The 20849-nt window shown below is 45.9% G+C and overlaps 2 protein-coding genes across 10 annotated transcripts in view; one reads left to right on the forward strand and one right to left on the reverse strand.

The window, feature by feature from the left end:
• PGAP2 (post-GPI attachment to proteins 2) overlaps positions 1-7018 on the reverse strand; it is a 32929-nt gene extending 25911 nt beyond the window's left edge. For all 3 annotated transcript variants that reach the window (XM_032166822.2, XM_032166821.2, XM_058447007.1), the window contains exons 1-2: positions 6790-7018; positions 5474-5485 (exon numbers count right to left, since the gene is read on the reverse strand). In XM_032166822.2, coding sequence (XP_032022713.1) covers positions 5474-5485; positions 6790-6966 — 189 coding nt within the window. In that variant the 5' untranslated portion in view covers positions 6967-7018. The remainder of the gene's footprint in view (positions 1-5473; positions 5486-6789) is intronic.
• Positions 7019-7072: 54 nt separating this feature from the next.
• Positions 7073-20849, forward strand: part of NUP98 (nucleoporin 98 and 96 precursor) — a 132176-nt gene continuing 118399 nt past the window's right edge. For 3 of the 7 annotated variants that reach the window (XM_058446999.1, XM_058447003.1, XM_058447004.1), the window contains exon 1: positions 20438-20460. In XM_058446999.1, the coding sequence (XP_058302982.1) occupies positions 20456-20460 (5 nt within the window). In that variant the 5' untranslated portion in view covers positions 20438-20455. Of the gene's footprint in view, positions 7422-7746; positions 7775-7849; positions 7866-18237; positions 18260-20437; positions 20461-20849 lie in introns of those variants that run through there. The other 4 variants (XM_032166823.2, XM_058447000.1, XM_058447002.1 and 1 more) reach the window with 4 other exon arrangements.

Here is a 20849-nt window from a genome sequence, read left to right on the forward strand (position 1 = left end):
GCTGGAGTGCAGTGGCGCAATCTCGGCTCACTGCAAGCTCCGCCTCCCGGGTTCACGCCATTCTCCTGCCTCAGCCTCTCCGAGTAGCTGGGACTACAGGCGCCCGCCACCGCGCCCGGCTAATTTTTTGTATTTTTAGTAGAGACGGGGTTTCACCGTGGTCTCGATCTCCTGACCTCGTGATTCGCCCACCTCGGCCTCCCAAAGTGCTGGGATTACAAGCTTGAGCCACCGTGCCCGGCCAAAATATGTGTATATGTATATATATATATATATATATATATGGCAGTAAATTCATTAAATGCATTAGACTAAATGTTCTGGTTAAAAGACAAAGTATTGGCTGGGCACAGTGGCTCAGGCCCATAATCCCAACAATTTGGGAGGCCAAGGCAGGTGGAACATTTAATGTCAGGAGCTTGAGACCAGCCTGGCCAACATGGTGAAACCTCATCTCTACTAAAAATATAAAAATTAGCCTGCCGTAGTGGTAGAAGCCTGTAATCCCAGCTACTTGGGAGGCTGAGGAACGAGAATTGCTTGAACCCGGGAGGCGGAGGTTGCAGTGAGCTGAGACTGCGCCACTGCACTCCAGCCTGGGTGACAGAGTGAGACTCCATCTCAAAAAAACAAAACAAAAATGGCCGGGCATGGTGGCTCACGCCTGTAATCCCAGCACTTTGGGAGGCCAAGGCGGTTGGATCATGAGGTCAGGAGATCGAGACCATCCTGGCTAACATGGTGAAACCCCATCTCCACTAAAAAAAAATACAGGGCCAGGTGCAGTGTAATCCCAGCACTTTGGGAGGCCGAGGTGGACGGGATCACCTGAGGTCGGGAGTTCAAGATCAGCCTGGCTAACATGGTGAAACCCTGTCTCTACTAAATATACAAAATTAACTGGGCATGGTGGCGCATGCCTGTAGTACCAGCTACTCGGGAGGCTGAGGCAAGAGAATCACTTGAATCCAGGAGGCAGAGGTTGCAGTGAGCTGGGATCACTCCACTGCACTCCAGCCTGGGCGACAGAGTGAGACTATCTCCAAAAAAAAAAGAAAAGAAAATACAAACAACAAAAGAAAAGCCAGGCACGGTGGCAGGCTCCTGTAGTCCCAGCTATTCGGGAGGCTGAGGCAGGAGAATGGCATGAACCCGGGAGGCAGAGCTTGCAGTGAGCCGAGATGGCACCCCTACACTCCAGCCTGGGCGAAAGAGCCAGTCTCCATCTCAAAAAACAAAAAAAAAAACAACAAAAAAATACAAAGTATTGTGCCCATGTCATAGACAAGGAATTGGGGCAGAGAAGAGTTAAATAACTTAGGCAAGATATAAAAAGTAGCAGATCTACAACTTGAACTTAGTTAGCTCTGACTCCAACTCTGCTGCTTCTCTGGAAGGAAGTCTTATCCTTCCACAATTCTGCAATCCTCACAGGTCTGTCTCCTCCCTAACCACCAATCCTTCATGGCTGCATACAGTGAGTTCTCAAGCCATGTGTATGAGATTGGGGCTCCTAGGACAAAGCTGGACTTTCCTTGGCCAGAATAGTGTTGAGCTGTGGACATCTCTGGGCTCATGATGTCCAGGACAAGGCTTGGCTCCAAAAGGGTTTGTAAGCATGCATCAAACTCCTCGTCTTTAGAATGGAAGAAGGAAGATGATGATACCTAAAAGAGGTGTTATCAGAATTTAGACAGAGTAGGAGTGTGGGAAGGAACCCCTGGCTTCACGAAGATGTCCTTCCCCAGCCAGGAATCCTGGGAATGATGAGCCATGAGCCACTTGCCTATCAAAGTACCCAACAACGTATCTTTAGAAATCACCAAAGTCACAGGAAATTCTTCCTTGGAGTATTCCTCATCCAGTACGTGTTCCTCCAGTCTTTCTGCAAGTATGCACTATTTTCCTGCCCACCTACTTGTACTTTGGACTGAATGTACTCATTTGCTTACTCATTCGAGACATTTCTTTCAGAACCATTTTATAACCAAAAAAAAAAAAAAAAAGAAATAAAAGAAAAAAGACATTTCTGAGTCCTCTTTCAGTGTCAGAATCCATGTCTTAGAATATTTAGAATGGGAACTCAACATTTTTATTTATTTATTTATTTATTTAGAGACAGAATCTCCCTCTGTCACACAGGCTGAGGCTAGAGTACGGTGGTGCAATCTTGGCTCACTGCAACCTCCACCTCCCGGGTTCAAGTGATTCTCCTGCCTCAGCTTCCCGAGTAGCTGGGATTATAGGCGTGTGCCACTACACCTGGCTAATTTTTTTATTTGTAGTAGAGATGAGGTTTCGCTGTGTTGGCCAGGCTGGTCTTGAACTCCTGATCTCAGGTGATCTGCCCGCCTCAGCCTCCCAAAGTGCTGGGATTACAGGAGTGAGCCACAGTGCCCAGAAACTTTTTTTTTTTTTTTTTGAGATGGAGTCTCACTCTGTTGCCCAGGCTGGAGTGCAGTGGCACGATCTTGGCTCACTGCAAGCTCCGCCTCCCAGGTTCACGCCATTATCCTGCCTCAGCCTCCTGAATAGCTGGGACTACAGGCGCCTGCCACCGCACCCGGCTAATTTTTTGTATTTTTAGTAGAGACGGGGTTTCACTGTGTTAGCCAGGATGGTCTTGATCTCCTGACCTCGTGATCTGCCTGCCTCGGCCTCCCAAACTGCTGGGATTACAGGCTTGAGCCACCACACCTGGCCGGGAAACATTTTTAAATAATGCAAACAATACCATTTATTGAGACCTTATGTGTGCCAGGTACTACGCTAAGTGCTTTAAATGTATTCTCTCATTTAATTCTCACTATGACCCTGTAAGGCAAATGTGGTTGTTATGCCCATTTTATACAAAAGAAAATTGAGGTTCAGAGGGATTAGGAAATTTGCCCAAATTTCTTTTTCTTTCCTTTCTTTTTTTCTGGAGAAAGACTTTCACTCTTGTTGCCCATGCTGGAGTGCAATGGCGCCATCTCAGCTCACCGCAACCTCTGCCTCCCCAGTTCAAGCAATTCTCCTGCCTCAGCCTCCCAAGTAGCTGGGATTACAGGCATGCACCACCACACCCGGCTAATTTTTTGTATATTTAGTAGAGACAGGGTTTCACCATGTTGGCCAGGCTGGTTTCGAACTCCTGACCTCAGTTGATCCACCTGCTTCAGCCTTCAAAAGTGCTGGGATTACAGGCGTGAGCCACCATGTCCGGCAGGAAATTTGCCTAAATTTCTTTTTTTTTTTTTTTTTGAGACGGCGTCTCACTCTGTGGCCCAGGATGGAGTGCAGTGGCTTCATCTCAGCTCACTGCAACCTCCACCTCCCAGGTTCAAGCAATTCTCCTGCCTCAGCCTCCCGAGTAGCTGGGACTACAGGCACGTGCCACCACGCCCAGCTAATTTTTTTGTATTTTTAGTAGAGACGGGGTTTCCCTGTGTTAGCCAGGCTGGTCTCAATTTCCTGACCTCGTGATCCACCCGCCTCGGGCTCCCAAAGTGCTGGGATTACAGGTGTGAACCATCCTGCCTGGCCCAAATTTCTTAATTAAATTAAACTGAATTACATTAACTTAATAAATAAATTTAAACTGAATTAAATTAAATCTGCATCCAGATTTAAACCAGGGTTCTCTGACTCAAAGTCCAACACTTCTACTAATCCCCAACTGAAGAAAATAATTCACTCATTCGTGCATCAAATATCTAATGTGTACCTACTATGTGCCCTGCCTTAGGGACGCCAAAATAAGTCAGTAGAGGAGAAGCTTAAAAATAATTGGGAGGCTGAAGTAGGAGGATCGTTTGAGCCCAAGAGGTTAAAGCTGCAGTGAGCTGTGATTACAGTCACGCCACTCCCGCCTGGGCAACAGAGGGAGACTCCAACTGGGGAAAAAAAAAGTGGTGGGTTGTAAAGATGGAATAAGATAGTGGAGGCCGGGCGCAGTGGCTCACGCCTGTAATCCCAGCACTTTGGGAGGCCAAGGCAGGTGGATCACGAGGTCAGGAGATCAAGACCATCCTGGCTAACACAGTGAAACCCCGTCTCTACTAAAAATACAAAAAATTAGCCAGGCGAGGTGGCGGGCGCCCGTAGTCCCAGCTACTCGGGAGGCCGAGGCAGGAGAATGGCGTGAACCCTGAGGGGCGGAGCCTGCAGTGAGCCGAGATTGCACCATTGCACTCCAGCCTGGGCGACAGCGAGACTCTGTCTCGAAAAAAAAAAAAAAAAAATTGAGCTTGGAGATTAAAGGGCAAGAAATCAAATGTTCTAGAGGGCAGTTATGAAGCTACTGTAACTATCTAGGGAGAGTTAATGACTTTCTAAAGTCCAGCAAAGGCAAGGAAGTGTGGTTGTAAAGGAGGGGTGTTTTGGATGGAGGAGTTGGGGGAAGATGGCTGCAGTCAGAAGTTTAAAGTAACTTTACTATTTGGCCAACCATATATTGATTTTCTTCCTTCAAGTATCTACTGAGCACCTACAATGTACCATGTTTCTTCCATCCACGATCTTATTCCATCTTTACAACCCACCACTTTTTTTTTCCCCCAGTCGGAGTCTCCCTCTGTTGCCCAGGCGGGAGTGGCGTGACTGTAATCACAGCTCACTGCAGCTTTAACCTCTTGGGCTCAAACGATCCTCCTACTTCAGCCTCCCAAGTAGCTGGGACTACAGGCGCTTGCCATCACACCTGGCCTGGGCTAATTTTTTGTATAGGTGGGGACTCACTACGTTGCCCGAGCTGGTCTCGAACTCCTGGGTTCAAGTGATCCTCCTACCGTGAACTCCCAAGTGCTGGGATTACAGGCATGAGCCACCACTCCTAGCTTCCCATTTTTTAAACAAACAAATAAATCAATTATCTCTAATCTCTTGCCATCACCAAAAACCCATATGGCTTTAAACTCATTTACATTTTAGGTAAAGCCCATTTCAATTTTGCATTCATGTCTCACAAAGAGGTGGTGGTGGAGGTTTTTTTTAAATTTTTTTTGAGATCACTCTGGAGCGCAGTGGCAGGATCTCCGCTCACTGTAATCTCCGCCGCCCTGGTTCAAGCAATTCTCGTGCCTCAGCAAACCAAGAAGCAGCTGGGATCATAGGTACCCACCACCATGCCTGACCAATTTTTGTATTTTTAGTAGAGACAGGGTTTCATCATGTTGCCCAGGCTGGTCTCGAACTCCTGGCCTCAAATGATCTGCCCGCCTCGGCCTCCCAAAGTGCTGGGATTACAGGCGTGAGCCACCAGCCCGGCCAGTATACACTTTGCTTTCTGAGCACAGCTCCTGCTATGAGACTCTCAGTCACTAAACGGGTCTAGTTTCTAGAAAATGCCCACCTTTCACTCTTTTTTTTTTTTGAGACGAAGTCTCGCTCTGTCACCCAGGCTGGAGTGCAGTGGCGTGATCGTGGCTCACTGCAAACTCCACCTCCTGGGTTCACGCCATTCTCCTGGCTCAGCCTCCCGAGTAGCTGAGACTACAGGCACCTGCTACCACACCCGGCCAATTTTTTTGTATTTTTAGGAGAGACAGGGTTTCACCGCATTAGCCAGGATGGTCTCGATCTCCTGACCTCGTGATCTGCCCGCCTTGGCCTCCCAAAGTGCTGGGATTACAGGCATGAGCCACCGCGCCCGGCCCACCTTTCACTCTTGTAATATCAGTCTTCCGCTCTGGGCTAGGCCCCAGGAGGACTTCCAAGAGCCCAAGGCACAGAAAACCGAGGGTATATAATAGGATACAAAGTGACAACGCTTTAACAGAGGCCTGCCCAAGCATTAGCTCAACTCGCTGGGAAAGCTTGGCAAATGTATCACTGAGAAGATGGGAACATTTGAAATACCCGTCCTTTAAGAATAAGTAGGGGTTTGGCTGGGCGCGGTGGCTCACGCCTGTAAGGCCAGCACTGTGGGAGGCCGAGGCGGGCGGATCACCTGAGTTCCGGAGTTCGAGACCAGCCTGGCCAACATGGCGAAACCCCGTCTCTACTAAAAATACAAAATTAGCCGGGCGCGGCGGCGAATGCCTGTAATCCCAGCTACTCGGAAGGCTACGACAGGAGAATCTCTTGTACCTGGGAGGCGGAGATTGCAGTGAGCCGAGATCGCGCCACTGCACTCCAGCCTGGGAGAAAGAGGGGACAGAGTAAGACTCTATCTCAAAAAAAAAAAAAAAGTAGGAGTTCATGGGCAAGGTGGCTCACGTCTGTAATCCCAGCACTTTGGGAGGCCGAGGCGGGTGGATCACTTGAGGTCAGGAGTTCGAGACCAGCCTGACCAACACGGTGAAACCCCCGTCTCTACTATAAATACAAAAATTAGCTGGGCCTGGTGGCGGGCGCCTGTAATCCCAGCTACTTGGGAGGCTAAGGCAGGAGAATCGCTTGAACCCGGGAGACAGAGGTTGCAGTGAGCAGAGATCGCGCCGCTGTACTCCAGCCTAGACGACAACGCGAGACTGCATCTCAAAAGAAAGAGAAAAAAAAAAGAAGTAGGGGTTCTCCACGTGCAGCTGGGAAAGACGTTCCAACAATCCTCATTTGTACCAGGCCCTTTGGTGGGCCAGTCCCTTAGGGCATCTCTAATGCTCCTAATGTCTATCCTAGAAATTCAGGGAGGGAAAGAATGTGCTGGGGCAAGCATGGGTCAGGAGAGAATAGGGTCAGGATTTAGGGCCCTGAAGCAGCCTCAGGCAAACTCTTGGACAGACAGACCTTCCAAGAGGGCCCTCAGGCTCCGCACGTGGTCTGGGAAGGAAGTGCGGGGCAGAGGGACTAGGAAGCCTTCCCAGCAACGCCCGCGGACCGGGGCAAGGAAGGGGTCGAATAGTTACCATGCCATTCTGGGGCCGTCCCTCTGATTGGCCCGAGCTCCCTCAGCCCGAGTCGCAGCGCTCCAAGGAAGGGGGCGGAGTCTCTATGTTGCGTCACCACTCTTCCCGACACCCCGCCGGTGCTTCCCAATCTAGCCATTCACAAGCCCACTTCGAGAGGCCCTGTGTGACGTCACGACTCGCTCCCGCCAACCGCGGCGGCGAGGGGCGGGACTCCACGGCCCTCTCACCGCTCCTGCCCTGTGCCTCCCCGAACTCCTTGTGCCCCTCCTCTTCCCTCTCGCCCCTTCCCCCCTCACGTTCGGTTTCAAAAGACGCATTGCCCAATGAATAACAGGGTCGACCCAGAGTGGCGGCCGCGTCCACCAATTCGCGGATGGCAAGGGCGGAGCTCCCGCAACGAGCCTCTGACGCCGGGCGGCGTGTGACGCAGTCGGGCCCTCTGCGCGCTGCGCCCGAAGCGGCGGTCGGTAGCAGTGGTGGTAGCGTTGGCGGCGACGGTTTCGTGGGGGCCGCGCGCCGCTCCGTGAGCGGCGGGTGGCAGACGGGCCTGGGCCCGGGCTCCTGACACTTCCCCTTCCCCACCGAACCGCGGTAAGTCGGGAGCCCGAGTTGTAGCTGCCGAGACCGGCAGGTTTTTCCTCCCTTCCGGGCGGGCGGACGCGCGGGGCGTCCCAGGGCCTCTCCGCTTCGAAGTCTCGCGCCGCGGCGCGCACCTTCTGGCCTGAGAGAGGGGCGGGGCTCAGGTCCCGGGGGACCGGAGGCCGGGACGCCCGACTTTGGAGGCCCTGGGAGAGAATGGACATCAGTGGGGTCTAGGCCTGGAGGTCTCCAGTTGCTGCCCACGCGAGTGGGCGTCTGTCTGGTTGTACTCATTCATTCAGTGGTGTAAAGACCCCACGGTGGGCTGGCCTTTTCGGGGTCAGTGCCTTGAGACCCTGAATAAGGTCTGCCCCGCACTTCCTTGACCGTCATGTGGGGCTGGGCTTTATTTGCCATGGCTTCTCCATAAGGGAAGTGGGCACCCCGAGGATTAGAGTGAGTCCGAAGTTTGTGAGATTTTTAAGATAATATCTGAGAATAGGAGTCGGTTCGGTGGAGCAAAAAGTTCTTTTCTATATTCCCACGTGTTCAGTGTAAAGCCAGATGAGGAGAAAGATTAAGTTTCTGGATTACTGTAGCCATAAGGACTTTAGAAATTAAGTCAATCCCCCTACCTTATATCAGTTTTGTAGATGGGGAAACCAAGGCCCGGAGTAACAGGCAGGATTAGCCAATGCCAGATCTTTGACAGTCTAAAAATTTTTCTACTACCTCACCCTCCCTGGATATTTCAGTCTCCCATTATTAAGAATTCCCTTTAGGAGGTCGGTGCGGCATGGACGTTAGGTAGCTAGACGTAGATGTAGTCTTCACAGCATTTTCCATTTAGTTGCTACCAGCTCTGTTCACGGGTAAGGTGGAAGCTCCGTTAGTGGTACCCTAACCTAGACCTTGAGAACTAAACTTAGAAGATAGTTAAAGAATGTCAGCGTTGTTATGTATCAGAAACAAATCGATAAAACTACAAGCCATTGTTTCCCTTTCTAAATCTGAATTTTTTGACTTGTGTCAGCTGATGAGGACTCAGAATCAGTTAGGGATTTATAACAGTACTGAAATAGAAAGCAGGAAATATTGACAAGACTTAGAAAGCCAGGCAGGAGTCCGTTTGTAGTAGTTGTACCTCGGAACTCATGGCTCCTTTCAGGTACAGAATTCAAAGTGAAGTATTATAGTAGGATAAGGTGAGGAAAGAAAACTCCGTTTTGGAAGAAGAAGCTAACTGGAATAAAGAGAGAAAAGAGCGGTGATCATTCCCTGTGATGGTCTTATAAATTCAAAAAGAAACTCGAGTTAACTGGATTACAGTATGTTTACCTGGTGGAGGAAGTTAGGGTATTTAAAAACCAAAACTAGAGGTTGGACAAGATACAGGTACTGGGAAATACTTGGGTAAAATTATTATTTTTGACTCTTCAGATTTGATGAAATTGAATTAGTTGACACTTGGTTCTGTTCACATCAGTAAGAGTGTTACTTTGCTCTTGTGTAGATGACAAAGCATAAACTCAAAACTAGTAGTGCAGAAGGGAACCGTAGTCTAAATAGTAAAGCGTGAACAGGATATGTTTTCCGTGACATTTTCTCAGTTCAAGCATCACCCTCTTCTGGGAAGCTTTTCTTGGCATTCTCTTCTCTGCAAGCTTCCATAACACTTATTTGATAACTTATATTTATAGCACATACTATTTTTAGCTGTTTTTTTATTAGGCTGGTAAAATATTTTCATCTTATCTTTGTTGTCCAGTTGCTTGCCACATAGTAGGCCCTCAGTAAGTGTGTTTACTTGAATGAATAGACAAATATGGAGGAGTTATACCTAACAGTAGTCAATAGAGAGGCTCCTGAAATATGGGGCCCAGATAAGATGGTTCCTGCTGTTTATATGTTATATGATACTTTGATACTTGACATTTATTTGTTTATTTATTTATTTAATGAGATAGGGTCTCACTCTATCACCCAGGCTAGAGTGCAGTGGGGCAATCTCGGTTCACAGCAGCCTCTACCTCCTGGGCTTAAACAATCCTCCCACCTCAGCCTCCCAAGTAGCTGGGACCACCGGTGTGCACCACCATACCCAGCTAATTTTTTTTGTATTTTTTGGGTAGAGACAGGGTTTTGCTGTGTTGCCCAGGCTGGTATTGAATTCCTGGGCTCAAGCCATCCCCCACCTCGGCCTCCCAAAGTGCTGGGATTACAGGTATGAGTCACTGCCCAGCTGGTACCTGACTTTGTTTATGTCTACTAGGTCCTGGATAACTAAGAGCAAGTAGTTAAGGAACTAAATTTACAGCTTTGAAAAAATTATATTATTTTCTTGTAATATGATTTATGTGGTGGTAGTTAACTTGGAAAATACTGCACTCCAGCCTGGGCGACAGGGAGATGCTCACTCAAGAAAAAAAAAGAAAAGAAACAAAACAAAACAGTACATGTTAGAGGCAAGGTAGGTAAACATTTCCTGAGAACTTGGTGCATTCTTTTTGTTTGAAATTGACCCTAAGTATTTAGCACAGTATGGCTCTAGAGAAAGGTTTCTCAGCTTTCGAACTTTTGAGACTTTGGGCCAGATAGTTATCGTGGGGGCTCTTGTATATTGTAGGATATTATAGCAACATTCCTACCTCTACCCATTAGATACCCTTAACACGTCCTCTGCAGGTTGTTAACAATCAGGAATGTCTGAAGAAATTGTCAGAATTGCCCTTGATTGAGACTACTACTTATTGAAAATATTATAAATGTATTATTATTAGTATTATTATTATTTTTTGAGACAGAGTTTCGCTCTCGTTGCCCAGGCTGGAGTGCAATGATGTGATCTTGGCTCACCGCAACCTCTGCCTCCTGGGTTCAAGCAGTTCTCTTGCCTCAGCCTCCCAAGTAGCTGGATTACAGGTGCATGCCACCATGCCCAGCTAATTTTGTATTTTTAGTAGAGACAGGGTTTCACCATGTTGGCCAGGCTGATCTGGAACCTGCTTCGGCCTCCCAAAGTGCTGGGATTACAGGCGTGAGCCACCATGCCCAGCCATAATTACCACATTGAAGAATTTGTACTTAATTCAGTGTAATGGGAAATACTTGTAGTTTTTTTTAGTAAGGAAAGAAAAATTCTTAAAAATATAGCGGTAGCTGGCCGGGCATGGTGGCTCACACCTGTAATCCCAGCACTTTGGGAGGCTGAAGCGGGTGGATCACAAGTTTAGGAGTTTGAGACCAGCCTGGCCAACATGGTGAAACCCTGAATCTACTAAAAATACAAAAATTAGTTGGGCACAGTGACACGCACCTGTAGTCCCAGCTACTTGGGAGGCTGAGGCAGAGAATCGCTTGAACCTGGGAGGCAGAGGTTGCAGTAAGCGCAGATTGCACCACTGTGCTTCATCCTGGGTGACAGAGCAAGACTCTATATCATAAAAAAAAAAGAAGACCTCTACATGTACCAGTCTTTGCATTCTGACACATGCTATGTTGTTTTGGTTGAAGTATATGAAGAAAATCTAGCCTCATACAGATACATAGTTGGAAAAGAGAGGAGTATTTTAATAGCCTTTTCAGATAATTCTGTTCTTTGACACCACACTCAAACCTTTTTATTTGTTTTTTTTTTTTTTTTTTTTTTGAGATGGAGTCTTGCTCCGTCGCCCAAGTTGGAGTGCAGTGGCGCTATCTCACCCTACGCCAACCTCCACCTCCCAGGTTCAAGCGATTCTCCTGCCTCAGCCTCCTGAGTTGCTGGAACTACAGGTGCACATCACCACACTGGGCTAATTTTTTGTATTTTTAGTAGAGACGGGGTTTCGCCATGTTGGGTTTGAACTCCTGGCCTCAAGTGATCCACCCGCCTTGGCCTCCCAAAGTGCTGGGATTTCAGACATGAGCCACCACTCCCGGCCTCAAACCTTTTTAAAGGTTCATTACAGTATGGAATCTGAAACTGTGTCATTGAACTTTTGTACTCTGTTGTATTAAAAACCATTGGTCTGTGTTGTACTTTGAATGGACCTTTACACTTTTATGATTTTATAACATGATGGATGTTGATTTTGAAATTATTGATTGAGTTATGCAGATCTTTTTTTGTTGTTGTTTTGTTTGTTCGTTTTTTTGTTTTTGAGACAGAGTGTCGCTTTGTCACCCGGGCTGGAGTGTTGTGGCACAATCTTGGCTCACTGTAACCTCTGCATTCTGGGTTCAGGCGATTCTCATGCCTCAGCCTCCTGAGTAGTTGGGTCTACAGGTGTGCACCACCACACCTGGCTAACTTTTGTATTTTTTGTAGAGATGGGGTTTCAACATGTTGATCATGGCTGGTCTGGAACTCCTGACCTCAAGTGATCTTCCCGTCTTGGCCTCCTAAAGAGCTGGGATTACAGGCATGAGCCCCATTGGCCTGGCCCAGATCTTCCAAATGTTGACAAATTTAATTATACAGTTGTTTCTGTTTCCACCCATCTCATCAGAGAAGTCTTTTTAAGAATTGAGAAGCTTACAACCTGATAGTGGTGAATACATATTTTTAGAATTCTAATTTTTGTATCAGATTTTTTTTTTTTTTTTTTTTTTAGACGTAGTCTCACTCTGTCGCCTAGGCTGGAGTGCAGTGGCGTGATCTCAGTCACTATAACCTCGCCTCCTGGGTTCAAGCAATTCTCCTGCCTCAGCCTCCTGAGTAGCTGGGATTACAGGTGGGTGCCACCACACCTGGCTAATTTTTGTATTTTTAGTAGAGACAGGGTTTCATCATGTTGGTCAGGCTGGTCTTGAACTCCTGACCTTGTGATCTGCCTGCCTCGGCCTCCCAAAGTGCTGGGATTATAGGCATGAGCCACCATGCCCGGCCTTTTTTTTTTTTTTTTTTTTTTTTTTTTTTTTTTTTTTTTTTTTTGAGACGAAGTCTCACTCTTTCCCCCAGGCTGGAGTACAGTGATGGGATCTCAACTCACTGCAACCTCCGCCTCCTGGGTTCCAGTGATTCTCCTGTCTCTGCCTCCCAAGTAGCTGGGATTACAGGCGTCCACCACCATGCCTGGCGAATTTTTTGTATTTTTAGTAGAAACGAGGTTTCACCATGTTGGCCAGGCTGGTTTTGAACTCCTGACCTCAAGTGATCCACCCGCCTCGGCCTCCCAAACTGCTAGGATTACAGGTGTGAGCCACCATGCCCGGCCAGTACCAAATCTTAATAACCATAGTTTGTCAATCATTCTTTGAAATTAAAATGGTGGGCTGGGCGCAGTGGTTCACGCCTGTAATTCCAGCACTTTGGGAGGCTGAGGGGGGCGGATCACAAGGTCAGGAGATCAAGACCATCCTGGCTAACAGGGTCAAAACCTGTCTCTACTAAAAATACAAAAAAAAATTAGCCAAGTGTGGTGGTGGGCACCTGTAATCCCACCTACTCGGGAGGTTGAGGCAGGAGAATGGCGTGAACCCGGGAGGCAGAGCTTTCAGTGAGCCGAGATTGCGCCACTTCACTCCAACCTGGGCAACTGAGCGAGATTCCGTGTCAAAAAAAAAAAAAAAAATTAAAATGGTGTTCCATGAGAAGAACAACTACATTTAGCTTTCAAAAGTAATCACAGGTGGTTTGCCCCTTGATATCCTTTGTATTTCAGTAAGCAGAAGTTTTTGAGTATTTCCCAACACCGAATTAAAAATAATTGTGCTGGCTAGGCGCGGTGGCTCACGCCTGTAATCCCAGCACTTGGGAAGGCCAAGGCGGGTGGATCATGAGGTCAGGAGATCGAGACCATCCTGGCTAACACGGTGAAACCCCGTCTCTATTAAAAAAAAAAAAAAACCACAAAAAATTAGCCGGGCGCGGTGGTGGGCGCCTGTAGTCCCAGCTGCTCGGGAGGCTGAGGCAGGAGAATGGTGTGAACCCGGGAGGCGGAGCTTGCAGTGAGCGGAGATGGCGCCACTGCACTCCAGCCTGGGTGACAGAGTGAGACTCTGTCTCAGAAAAAAAAATAAATAAATAATAATTGTGCTATAGTGTTGAGAAATAATACAACTAATAATTTTTGCTGCTTCATTAAGGACCCTTTCAAGTGAAAGTGGAATTTTTTATATTGTAAATGGGTGACAGTGAAGAATTCAGTGAGTGTTAGTTCAGCACCATTTGGGGTTGTTGCTTTGATTCATGCTGAGTTTCCAGCATTTTTGCACACCATTGATCTTGCACCTCAGCACAGAGGTCAGAACAGTAAAGAAAAAAGGCAAAGTGTTTTAGTTTTACTGTGAAAATGGTTTTGATTTCATCGAACCCCTGGAAGAAGGGTTGGGGACTTTTAGGGGTCTTTGGATCACACTTTGAGAACCACTAATCTAGAACAATATTTCACATTGGTTCATAGAGCCCTAAGCTGCTTCATAGGGCAGAGCTGGTGGGGTTCTACTGTACCTACTCCCTCTTCACTTCAGCCAGAGCGGCTTCTGCTTATGTCTGTTTTATATGTCGGGTTTCATGGCTAAAAAATATTTGAAAATCTTTGGTCAAGGGGAGAAGAATTGAGCACCTGAATTAGGGCTGGTCTGTTCATGAAGGGAACACTTCATCCTCAGTAAATGTTACAGTCACTCATCACTTCACATCTTTGTTTAATTTTACTTCGTTTGACACAGAGCTTACTAGGTAAATGGGGCTGTGTGCCGTGGCTCACGCCTGTAATCCTAGCACTTTGGGAGGCTGAGGCGGGCGGATCACAAGATCAGGAGATCGAGACCATCCTGGCCAACATGGTGAAACCTCATCTCTACTAAACTACAAAAAATTAACCAGGTGTGGTGGTGGGTGCCTGTAGTCCCATCTTCTCGGGAGGCTGAGGCAGGGAAATTGCTTGAACCCAGGAGGCAGAGGTTGCAGTGCACCGAGATCATGCCACTGCACTCCAGCCTGGCAACAGAGCAAGACTCTGTCTCAAAAAAAAAAAAAAAAAAAAAGTAAATGGGCCTGGCACAGGGACTCACCTATAATCCCTGCACTTTAGGAGGCCAAAGCAGGAAGACGGCTTGAGTCCAAGAGTTAGAGACCAGCCTGGGCAACATAGTGGCACATGCCTGTGGTCTCAGCTACTTGGGAGGCTAAAGTGGGAGGATCACTTGAACCCAGGAAGTCCAGGCTGCAGTGAGCCATGATCATGCTACTGCATTCCAGCCTGGGCAACAGAGTGAGACCTTGTCTCAAAACAAAAACCAAAAAAAAAAAAAAAAAAAGAAATAGATAAATGAATTTGTAAATTAAAAAGATGGATAGTTGGGAGTAAAGATAGAGATGTGAGATAGATGGAAGAGGTTGAGTGATCATAGTAATCTCAATATATTGTGTTTGTGCAGGGATGGGATTTGTTTTTGTTTGCATGGTGCTTTATGTTTGTGCTAAGTGATCAGTGGATGACACTTAAGCATTGAGAAATAAGAAATTATGGCATTCTAGTTAGCCATCGAACCAAAGTTTAGAGTGAGGGGACATTTATTACACTTTTTAAATTATAAATACCTGTAAAATACCTGTTGAAAAACTAAACAAAATGCTGCTTTTGAGGAGCTCTAGTTTGAGACAACTTTGTCCTCCTACCAGTCTTTTGGTGTAGGCTGTACAATCCCTATCGTTCAGATGTAGAAATTGAGGTCTGAGAGATTGAATATTATGACTTACAGTAGCTAGTGGCAGAGGAATTTTTTACTTTTTTAACTTTTTATTTTGAATTAACTTTAGATTTTAAGAGTCACAACGATGGTAATTAACAAGTTTTTTTGAGTTGGAGTTTTGCTCTTGTTACCCAGGCTGGAGTGCAGTGGCACGATCTCGGCTCACTGCAATCTCTGCCTCCTGGGTTCAAGCGATTCTCCTGCCTCAGCTTCCCAAGTAGCTGGGATGACAGGCATGCGCCACGACAACTGGCTAATTATGTATTTTTAGTAGAGACAGGGTTTCTCCATGCTCCTCAGGCTGGTCTTGAACTCCCGACCTCAGGTGATCCGCCCACTTTGGGCCTCCCAAAGTGGTGAGATTACATGCGTGAGCCACCGTGCCCAGCCTTATACAGTGATTCTTAGTAGGTATATATTCTTTCATTTTAGAATTTTATTTATTTATTTATTTTTGGAGACAGAGTTTCACTCTTGTCACCCGGGCCTGTAGTGCAGTGGCGCGATCTGGGCCCACAGCAACCTCCATCTCCCAGGTTCAAGCAATTCTCCTGCCTCAGCCTCCTGAGTAGCTGGGATTACAGGCTTGTAGGCTAATTTTTGTATTGTTAGTAGAGGGGGTTTCACCATGTTGGCCAGGCTGGGCTTGAACTCCTGAGCTCAGGTGATCCACCAGCCTTGGCCTCCCAAAGTGCTGGGATTACAGGTGTGAGTCACCGCGCCTAGCCGAGTGACAGAGAGTTTTAAACACAGACGTCTCACACCAAAGCTAATTTACTCTTCCGTCTAAAATGATTAGGGTTATGTTAAGGGGATGAAAAAATGCTGCTCAGTGCTGTTAGGAAGGAGCTATGTAAGATGCTATGGACTATTTAAAATTAATTTACACCCAGTGAGCAAAGTCTTTTTTTTTAACCCAGAGCAGCAAACAGGTAAAACACTCAGGTGGCAGGTATAATAACAAATATATTGCATAACTAAAAGCAGCTGAGAGATACTAGTTTATGTAATTGGGGTTGGAAATGAGGAGGGGAAGTAAACTGTTTTATTTTTTTGAGACGGAGTCTGGCTCTTTCACCAGGCTGGAGTGCAGTGGCCCGATCTCGGCTCACTGCAACCTCCTCCTCCCGGATTCAAGTGATTCTCCTGCCTCAGCCTCCCAAGTAGCTGGGACTAGAGGCACACACCACCATGCCCAGCTAATTTTTGTATTTTCAGTAGAGATGGGGTTTCACCATGTTGGCCAGGATGGTCTCGATCTCTTGACCTCGTGATCTGCCCGTCTGAGCCTCCCAGAGTGCTGGGATTACAGACATGAGCCACCGTGTCTGGCCTTTAAAGTGTTTTTATACTAATAAAGAGTTTAAGGGTGTGCGGCAGTCTTGTGAAAGCAGGTGAGGCTTGAGCAACAATTTTTAGGAAGAAAAGGAGATACGATTTTTAGAGAGGGTATGATGTTCTTTTTTTGTTTGTTTGAGACAGCATCTTGCTCTGTTACCCAGGCTAGAATGCAGTGGCATGATCTTGGCTCACTGCAACCTCTGCCTCCCAGGTTCAAGCAACTCTCCTGCCTCAGTCTCTCGAGTAGCTGAGATTACAGGTGTGCGCCACCGCTTCTGGCTAATGTTTGTATTTTTAGTAGAGACAGGGTTTCACCATATTGGCCAGGCTGGTCTCAAACTACTGACCTCCGGTGATCCTCCCACCTCAGCCTCCCAAAGTGCTGGGATTACAGACGTTGAGCCACTGTGCCCGGCCTTAGAGAGGATATGATGTTCTAACCAAGGGAATGGCTTGATCAAAGATCTATCCTAGGGAGGATACTGTAAAACAGAAGGTTCCAGATAGTTTTGTTGGGATATGTTATTAGGTTACACTTGGCTAATTAATCTCTTCTTCCTGGAATTCCACCCAGCCTCCTTTCCCAGCCCTCTTTTCTTATCTAGGGCAAAAATTTTCACTCAGTTTAACTGTGTGTGATAATCCCTGCGTCTTCTAGTATTTTTGTGAAGATTAAATGAGAGGATGTATGAAAAAATGCTTTGTAAAGTGGGAAGTACTATACTAGTCCATTCATCTAACAAATATTTATTGTTTTTGCTCTTTGCTGGCTTTGATACAAAGGAGCTTAATGAAGTGGAAAGGAAAAACTACTTCCCATTTGTGTCTGGAGTTAGCAGCAAATTGGAAATGTCTTGGGAAGCTTGCATAGTCTTTCAGATAGTCTTAAAGTTGACAGTTGCCTGGAGTTGTAAACGTTTTGACCACATTTCAGGATATCCATCACTTTTCTGGGTAGAAAACTAAATTTTGTCATTGTACCCAGAGTTCACAGAGATCACAAAAGTTAGATATGTAAAACAGTGTATCAATGTATAGAACTTCAGTTTGGACAGTGTCAGAGTATATGTCTGTCCATTGATTGGACTACTGGTGTGTATTATAAGGCTACTTCTTGTATCTGAGAATCTGAATTAATTAGATTTTTGAGCGTAGAGGACAGAGTAAAATTAAGGGTAAAGTTAAAGTTCTCTTTTCTATATAACACTATTTCATTTTTCTTTTTTCTTTTTAAATATACCAAAAAGAAAAACCTGCACTGGGTATAAGTAAGTCCGTTCATGAAGCTTCCCAGCTTTCTGTAATTCTTTTGAGATGGGTTTGGCTGTCGCCAGGCTGAGTCGTGGCCGACTCGGCCACTGCAACCTCCGTCTCCGGTTCAGCCTTCCCCTTTATATGAAGAAAAAAAGGAGAAAGGTTAATCTTTGTTGTAAATTTCATCTTTGCCATGGGTATACCTTATAATTTATCCTTACTCCATAAAAGAGATTATTTCTGGTGACTAGAACTCCCATATTTGCCAGAGAAGTGTCTTTCCCTGATAGTGCTGGATCTGTAGTACCAATTGTTGGTTTTGTAGGTTCCCCATTTATAGTGAATGCAAGGTCATTTCCCTTTAATTGGCAGTGTTCTTTCTCTAGGAGCTCTAGGCTCTAGACTCTAGAAGCATTGGCGGGTGGGGTCAACAATAGCTTTGTCTTGGGCAAATAGACTCTTGTGCCTTAATTTCTTCCTTGTAAAATAGAGATAAAAATACCTACATCACTGGGTTCTTGGGAGGTTTACCTGAGATAATTCATAAACAACATTACAACAGTGCCTGGGACATAGTAAGAACTCAGATGTTATCTTGTGTTTCTTCTTGGGGGGGCTGGGTTCAGCTTGGGCCAGTTTAACATATTTGAAAGGATAAAGGCTCAAGTGTGATATGCCTTTAAACTTTAATGGGTTTATTTCTGTCTCTAGGATTACTTTTTTTAATAGATTTTACTACATTTTTGGAGTAAAATCCAAATGGAATGGAAAATAGTTAATGCAAATATCTGTATTATCTAGATTTTTGTTGTTTGTTTGTTGAGACAGTCTCACTGTGTCGCCCAGACTGGAGTGCAGTGGCATGATCTCAACTAACTGCAACCTCTGCTTCCTGAGTTCAAGTGATTCTCCTGCCTCAGCCACCTGAGTAGCTGGGATCACAGGTGTGCATCACCGCTATCAGCTGATTTGTGTATTTTTAGTACAGGCTGGGTTTTGCCATGTTGGCCAAGCTGGTCTCAAACTCTTGAACTTAAGTGATCTGCCCACCTTGGCCTCCCAAAGTGCTGGGATTACAGGCATGAGCCACTGCATCCAGCCTTGTTATTGTTAATAGAGGAAGTAAAATGTTACATGTTCTTTCTCTGATTATGTCAGTAGTCACAAACTGAAAACCCACAGGAACCAGGCAGTTGATGTAAATGAGTGATATTGGGTGGGTATTGTGGCACTTTGGAGAGTGCATGCTCTCACAGAAGAGAGGTAGATACAGGGAATTGCTACTAAGCTCCAGCCTGTCATTGCCATGAAGTGATTACAGTCATAGTTTGATTAATTATCAAGTTTTTCATGAGAAGCCAAAAATCCGTTGGTTTTTTTTGGTTGTTTTTTGTTTTGCCATAACCGTATTTTTTTTTTTTTTTTATTCATTTATATTTTTCAAGACGGAGTCTTGCTCTGTCACCCAGGCTGGAGTGCAGTAGCATGATCTCAGCTCACTGCAACTCTGGGGTTCAAGCAATTCTCCTGTCTCTGCCTCCTGAGTAGCTGCGACTCCAGGTGCCTGCCACCACGCCCAGCTAATTTTTGTGTTTTTAGTAGAGACGGGGTTTCACCATGTTGGCCAGGCTGGTCTCAAACTCCTGGCCTCAGGTGATCCGCCTGCCTCTGCCTCCCAAAGTGTTGGAATTACAGATGTGAGCCACCGTGCCCAGCCAAGGGTGTGCTTTAGAGTAACTTGAACTTTTTCTGAATGCAAATGTCTATACCCCAGCCCTAGACATTTTGCTTCAATATTTGTAGAATGGAGCCTGGGGGTTTGTATTTTTGTTTGTTTGCTTGCTTGCTGGAGTGCAGTGGCACCATTGTAGCTTGCTGCAGGCCTGAACTCCTGGGCTAAAGTGATTCTCTAGCTTCAGCCTCACTAGTAGCTGGAGCTACATATAGGTGTGCACCACCATGCCTCTTTTTTTTTTTTTTTTTTTTTTTTTTAATAGAGACAGAGTCTTGCTGTGTTGTCCAAGCTGGTCTGGCTTTAAGCAGATCATCCTGCCTCACCTTCCCAAAGCACTGGGATCTACAGACGTGAGCCACTGTAACCGGCCGGAGTTTGTATTTTGAAAAGCTTGCCACCTAATTCTGATGTGGCCCTCTAGAACCACTGGTTTTAGTGAGCTTTGTTTAATCAAAGGAGTTACTCAGTTTTTGGATATTGAGATAAAGAACTAAGTAATTAATTTTTTTTTCCTAGGAAATTTCAGGAGAGAGAATATTTCTGTAAAGCATTTATTTAAAGGACAGCCTTATCTTTTTCAATGTTGCACAAAATGTTTGGGTATTAGAATGACTAGAAATGTTAGTGGGACACTAGAATTTGGGGAAGACCACAAAATGCAATATTTAATTCTATTATACGAACACGGCCTGAGTTTCCTAGAAGAAAAGACTACTCTTTACATACGTTGAGTGGCTATAATAGAAAAATCATCATACCTGTCACAAATCCAGATGAGCATGATTGACTGTTTTCAGAGTTTTTACACTGAAAGTAGTTTACTTATTAATTTATTGTCTGCTATCAGATAAGAGGTAGCAGGCATCTAAATTTAAGGAAAATTTTTGGAGGGGAAAGCTCTTTTGAGTAAACTATACAGCTATTTTTATTCAGACGGGGTAACCAAACGTTTCTTTGTAGGCGTTCTTGGAACAGTTTGGTCCAGTTCCTTAAATGACCACGTGCATAGTTTGGATACAGGAGTGAAATAATTTATATGAGGTGAGGGTTTTTGTTTTTGTTTTTGAGACAGAGTTTTGTTCTTGTCACCCATGCTGGAGTACAATGGTGCGATCTCAGCTCACTGCAACCTCTGCCTCCCAGGTTCAAGCAGTTCTCCTGCCTTAGCCTCCCAAGTAGCTGAGATTACAGGCATGCACCACCACGCCTGGCTAATTTTTGTATTATTAGTAGAGACCGGGTTTCACCATGTTGGCCAGGCTGGTCTCGAAGTCCTGAGCTCAGGTGATCCACCCACCTTGGCCTCCCAAAGTGCTGGGATTACAGGCATGAGCCACTGTGCCCAGCCAAGGTGAGGGTTTTTTTGTTTTTGAGACAGGGTCTCACCCTGTCACCTTTGCTGGAGGGAAGTGGCATGATAATGGCTCATA

Source organism: Hylobates moloch, unplaced genomic scaffold (genome assembly GCF_009828535.3).
Source record: "Hylobates moloch isolate HMO894 unplaced genomic scaffold, HMol_V3 SCAFFOLD_11, whole genome shotgun sequence".
In the NCBI taxonomy this organism is placed as follows: domain Eukaryota; kingdom Metazoa; phylum Chordata; class Mammalia; order Primates; family Hylobatidae; genus Hylobates; species Hylobates moloch.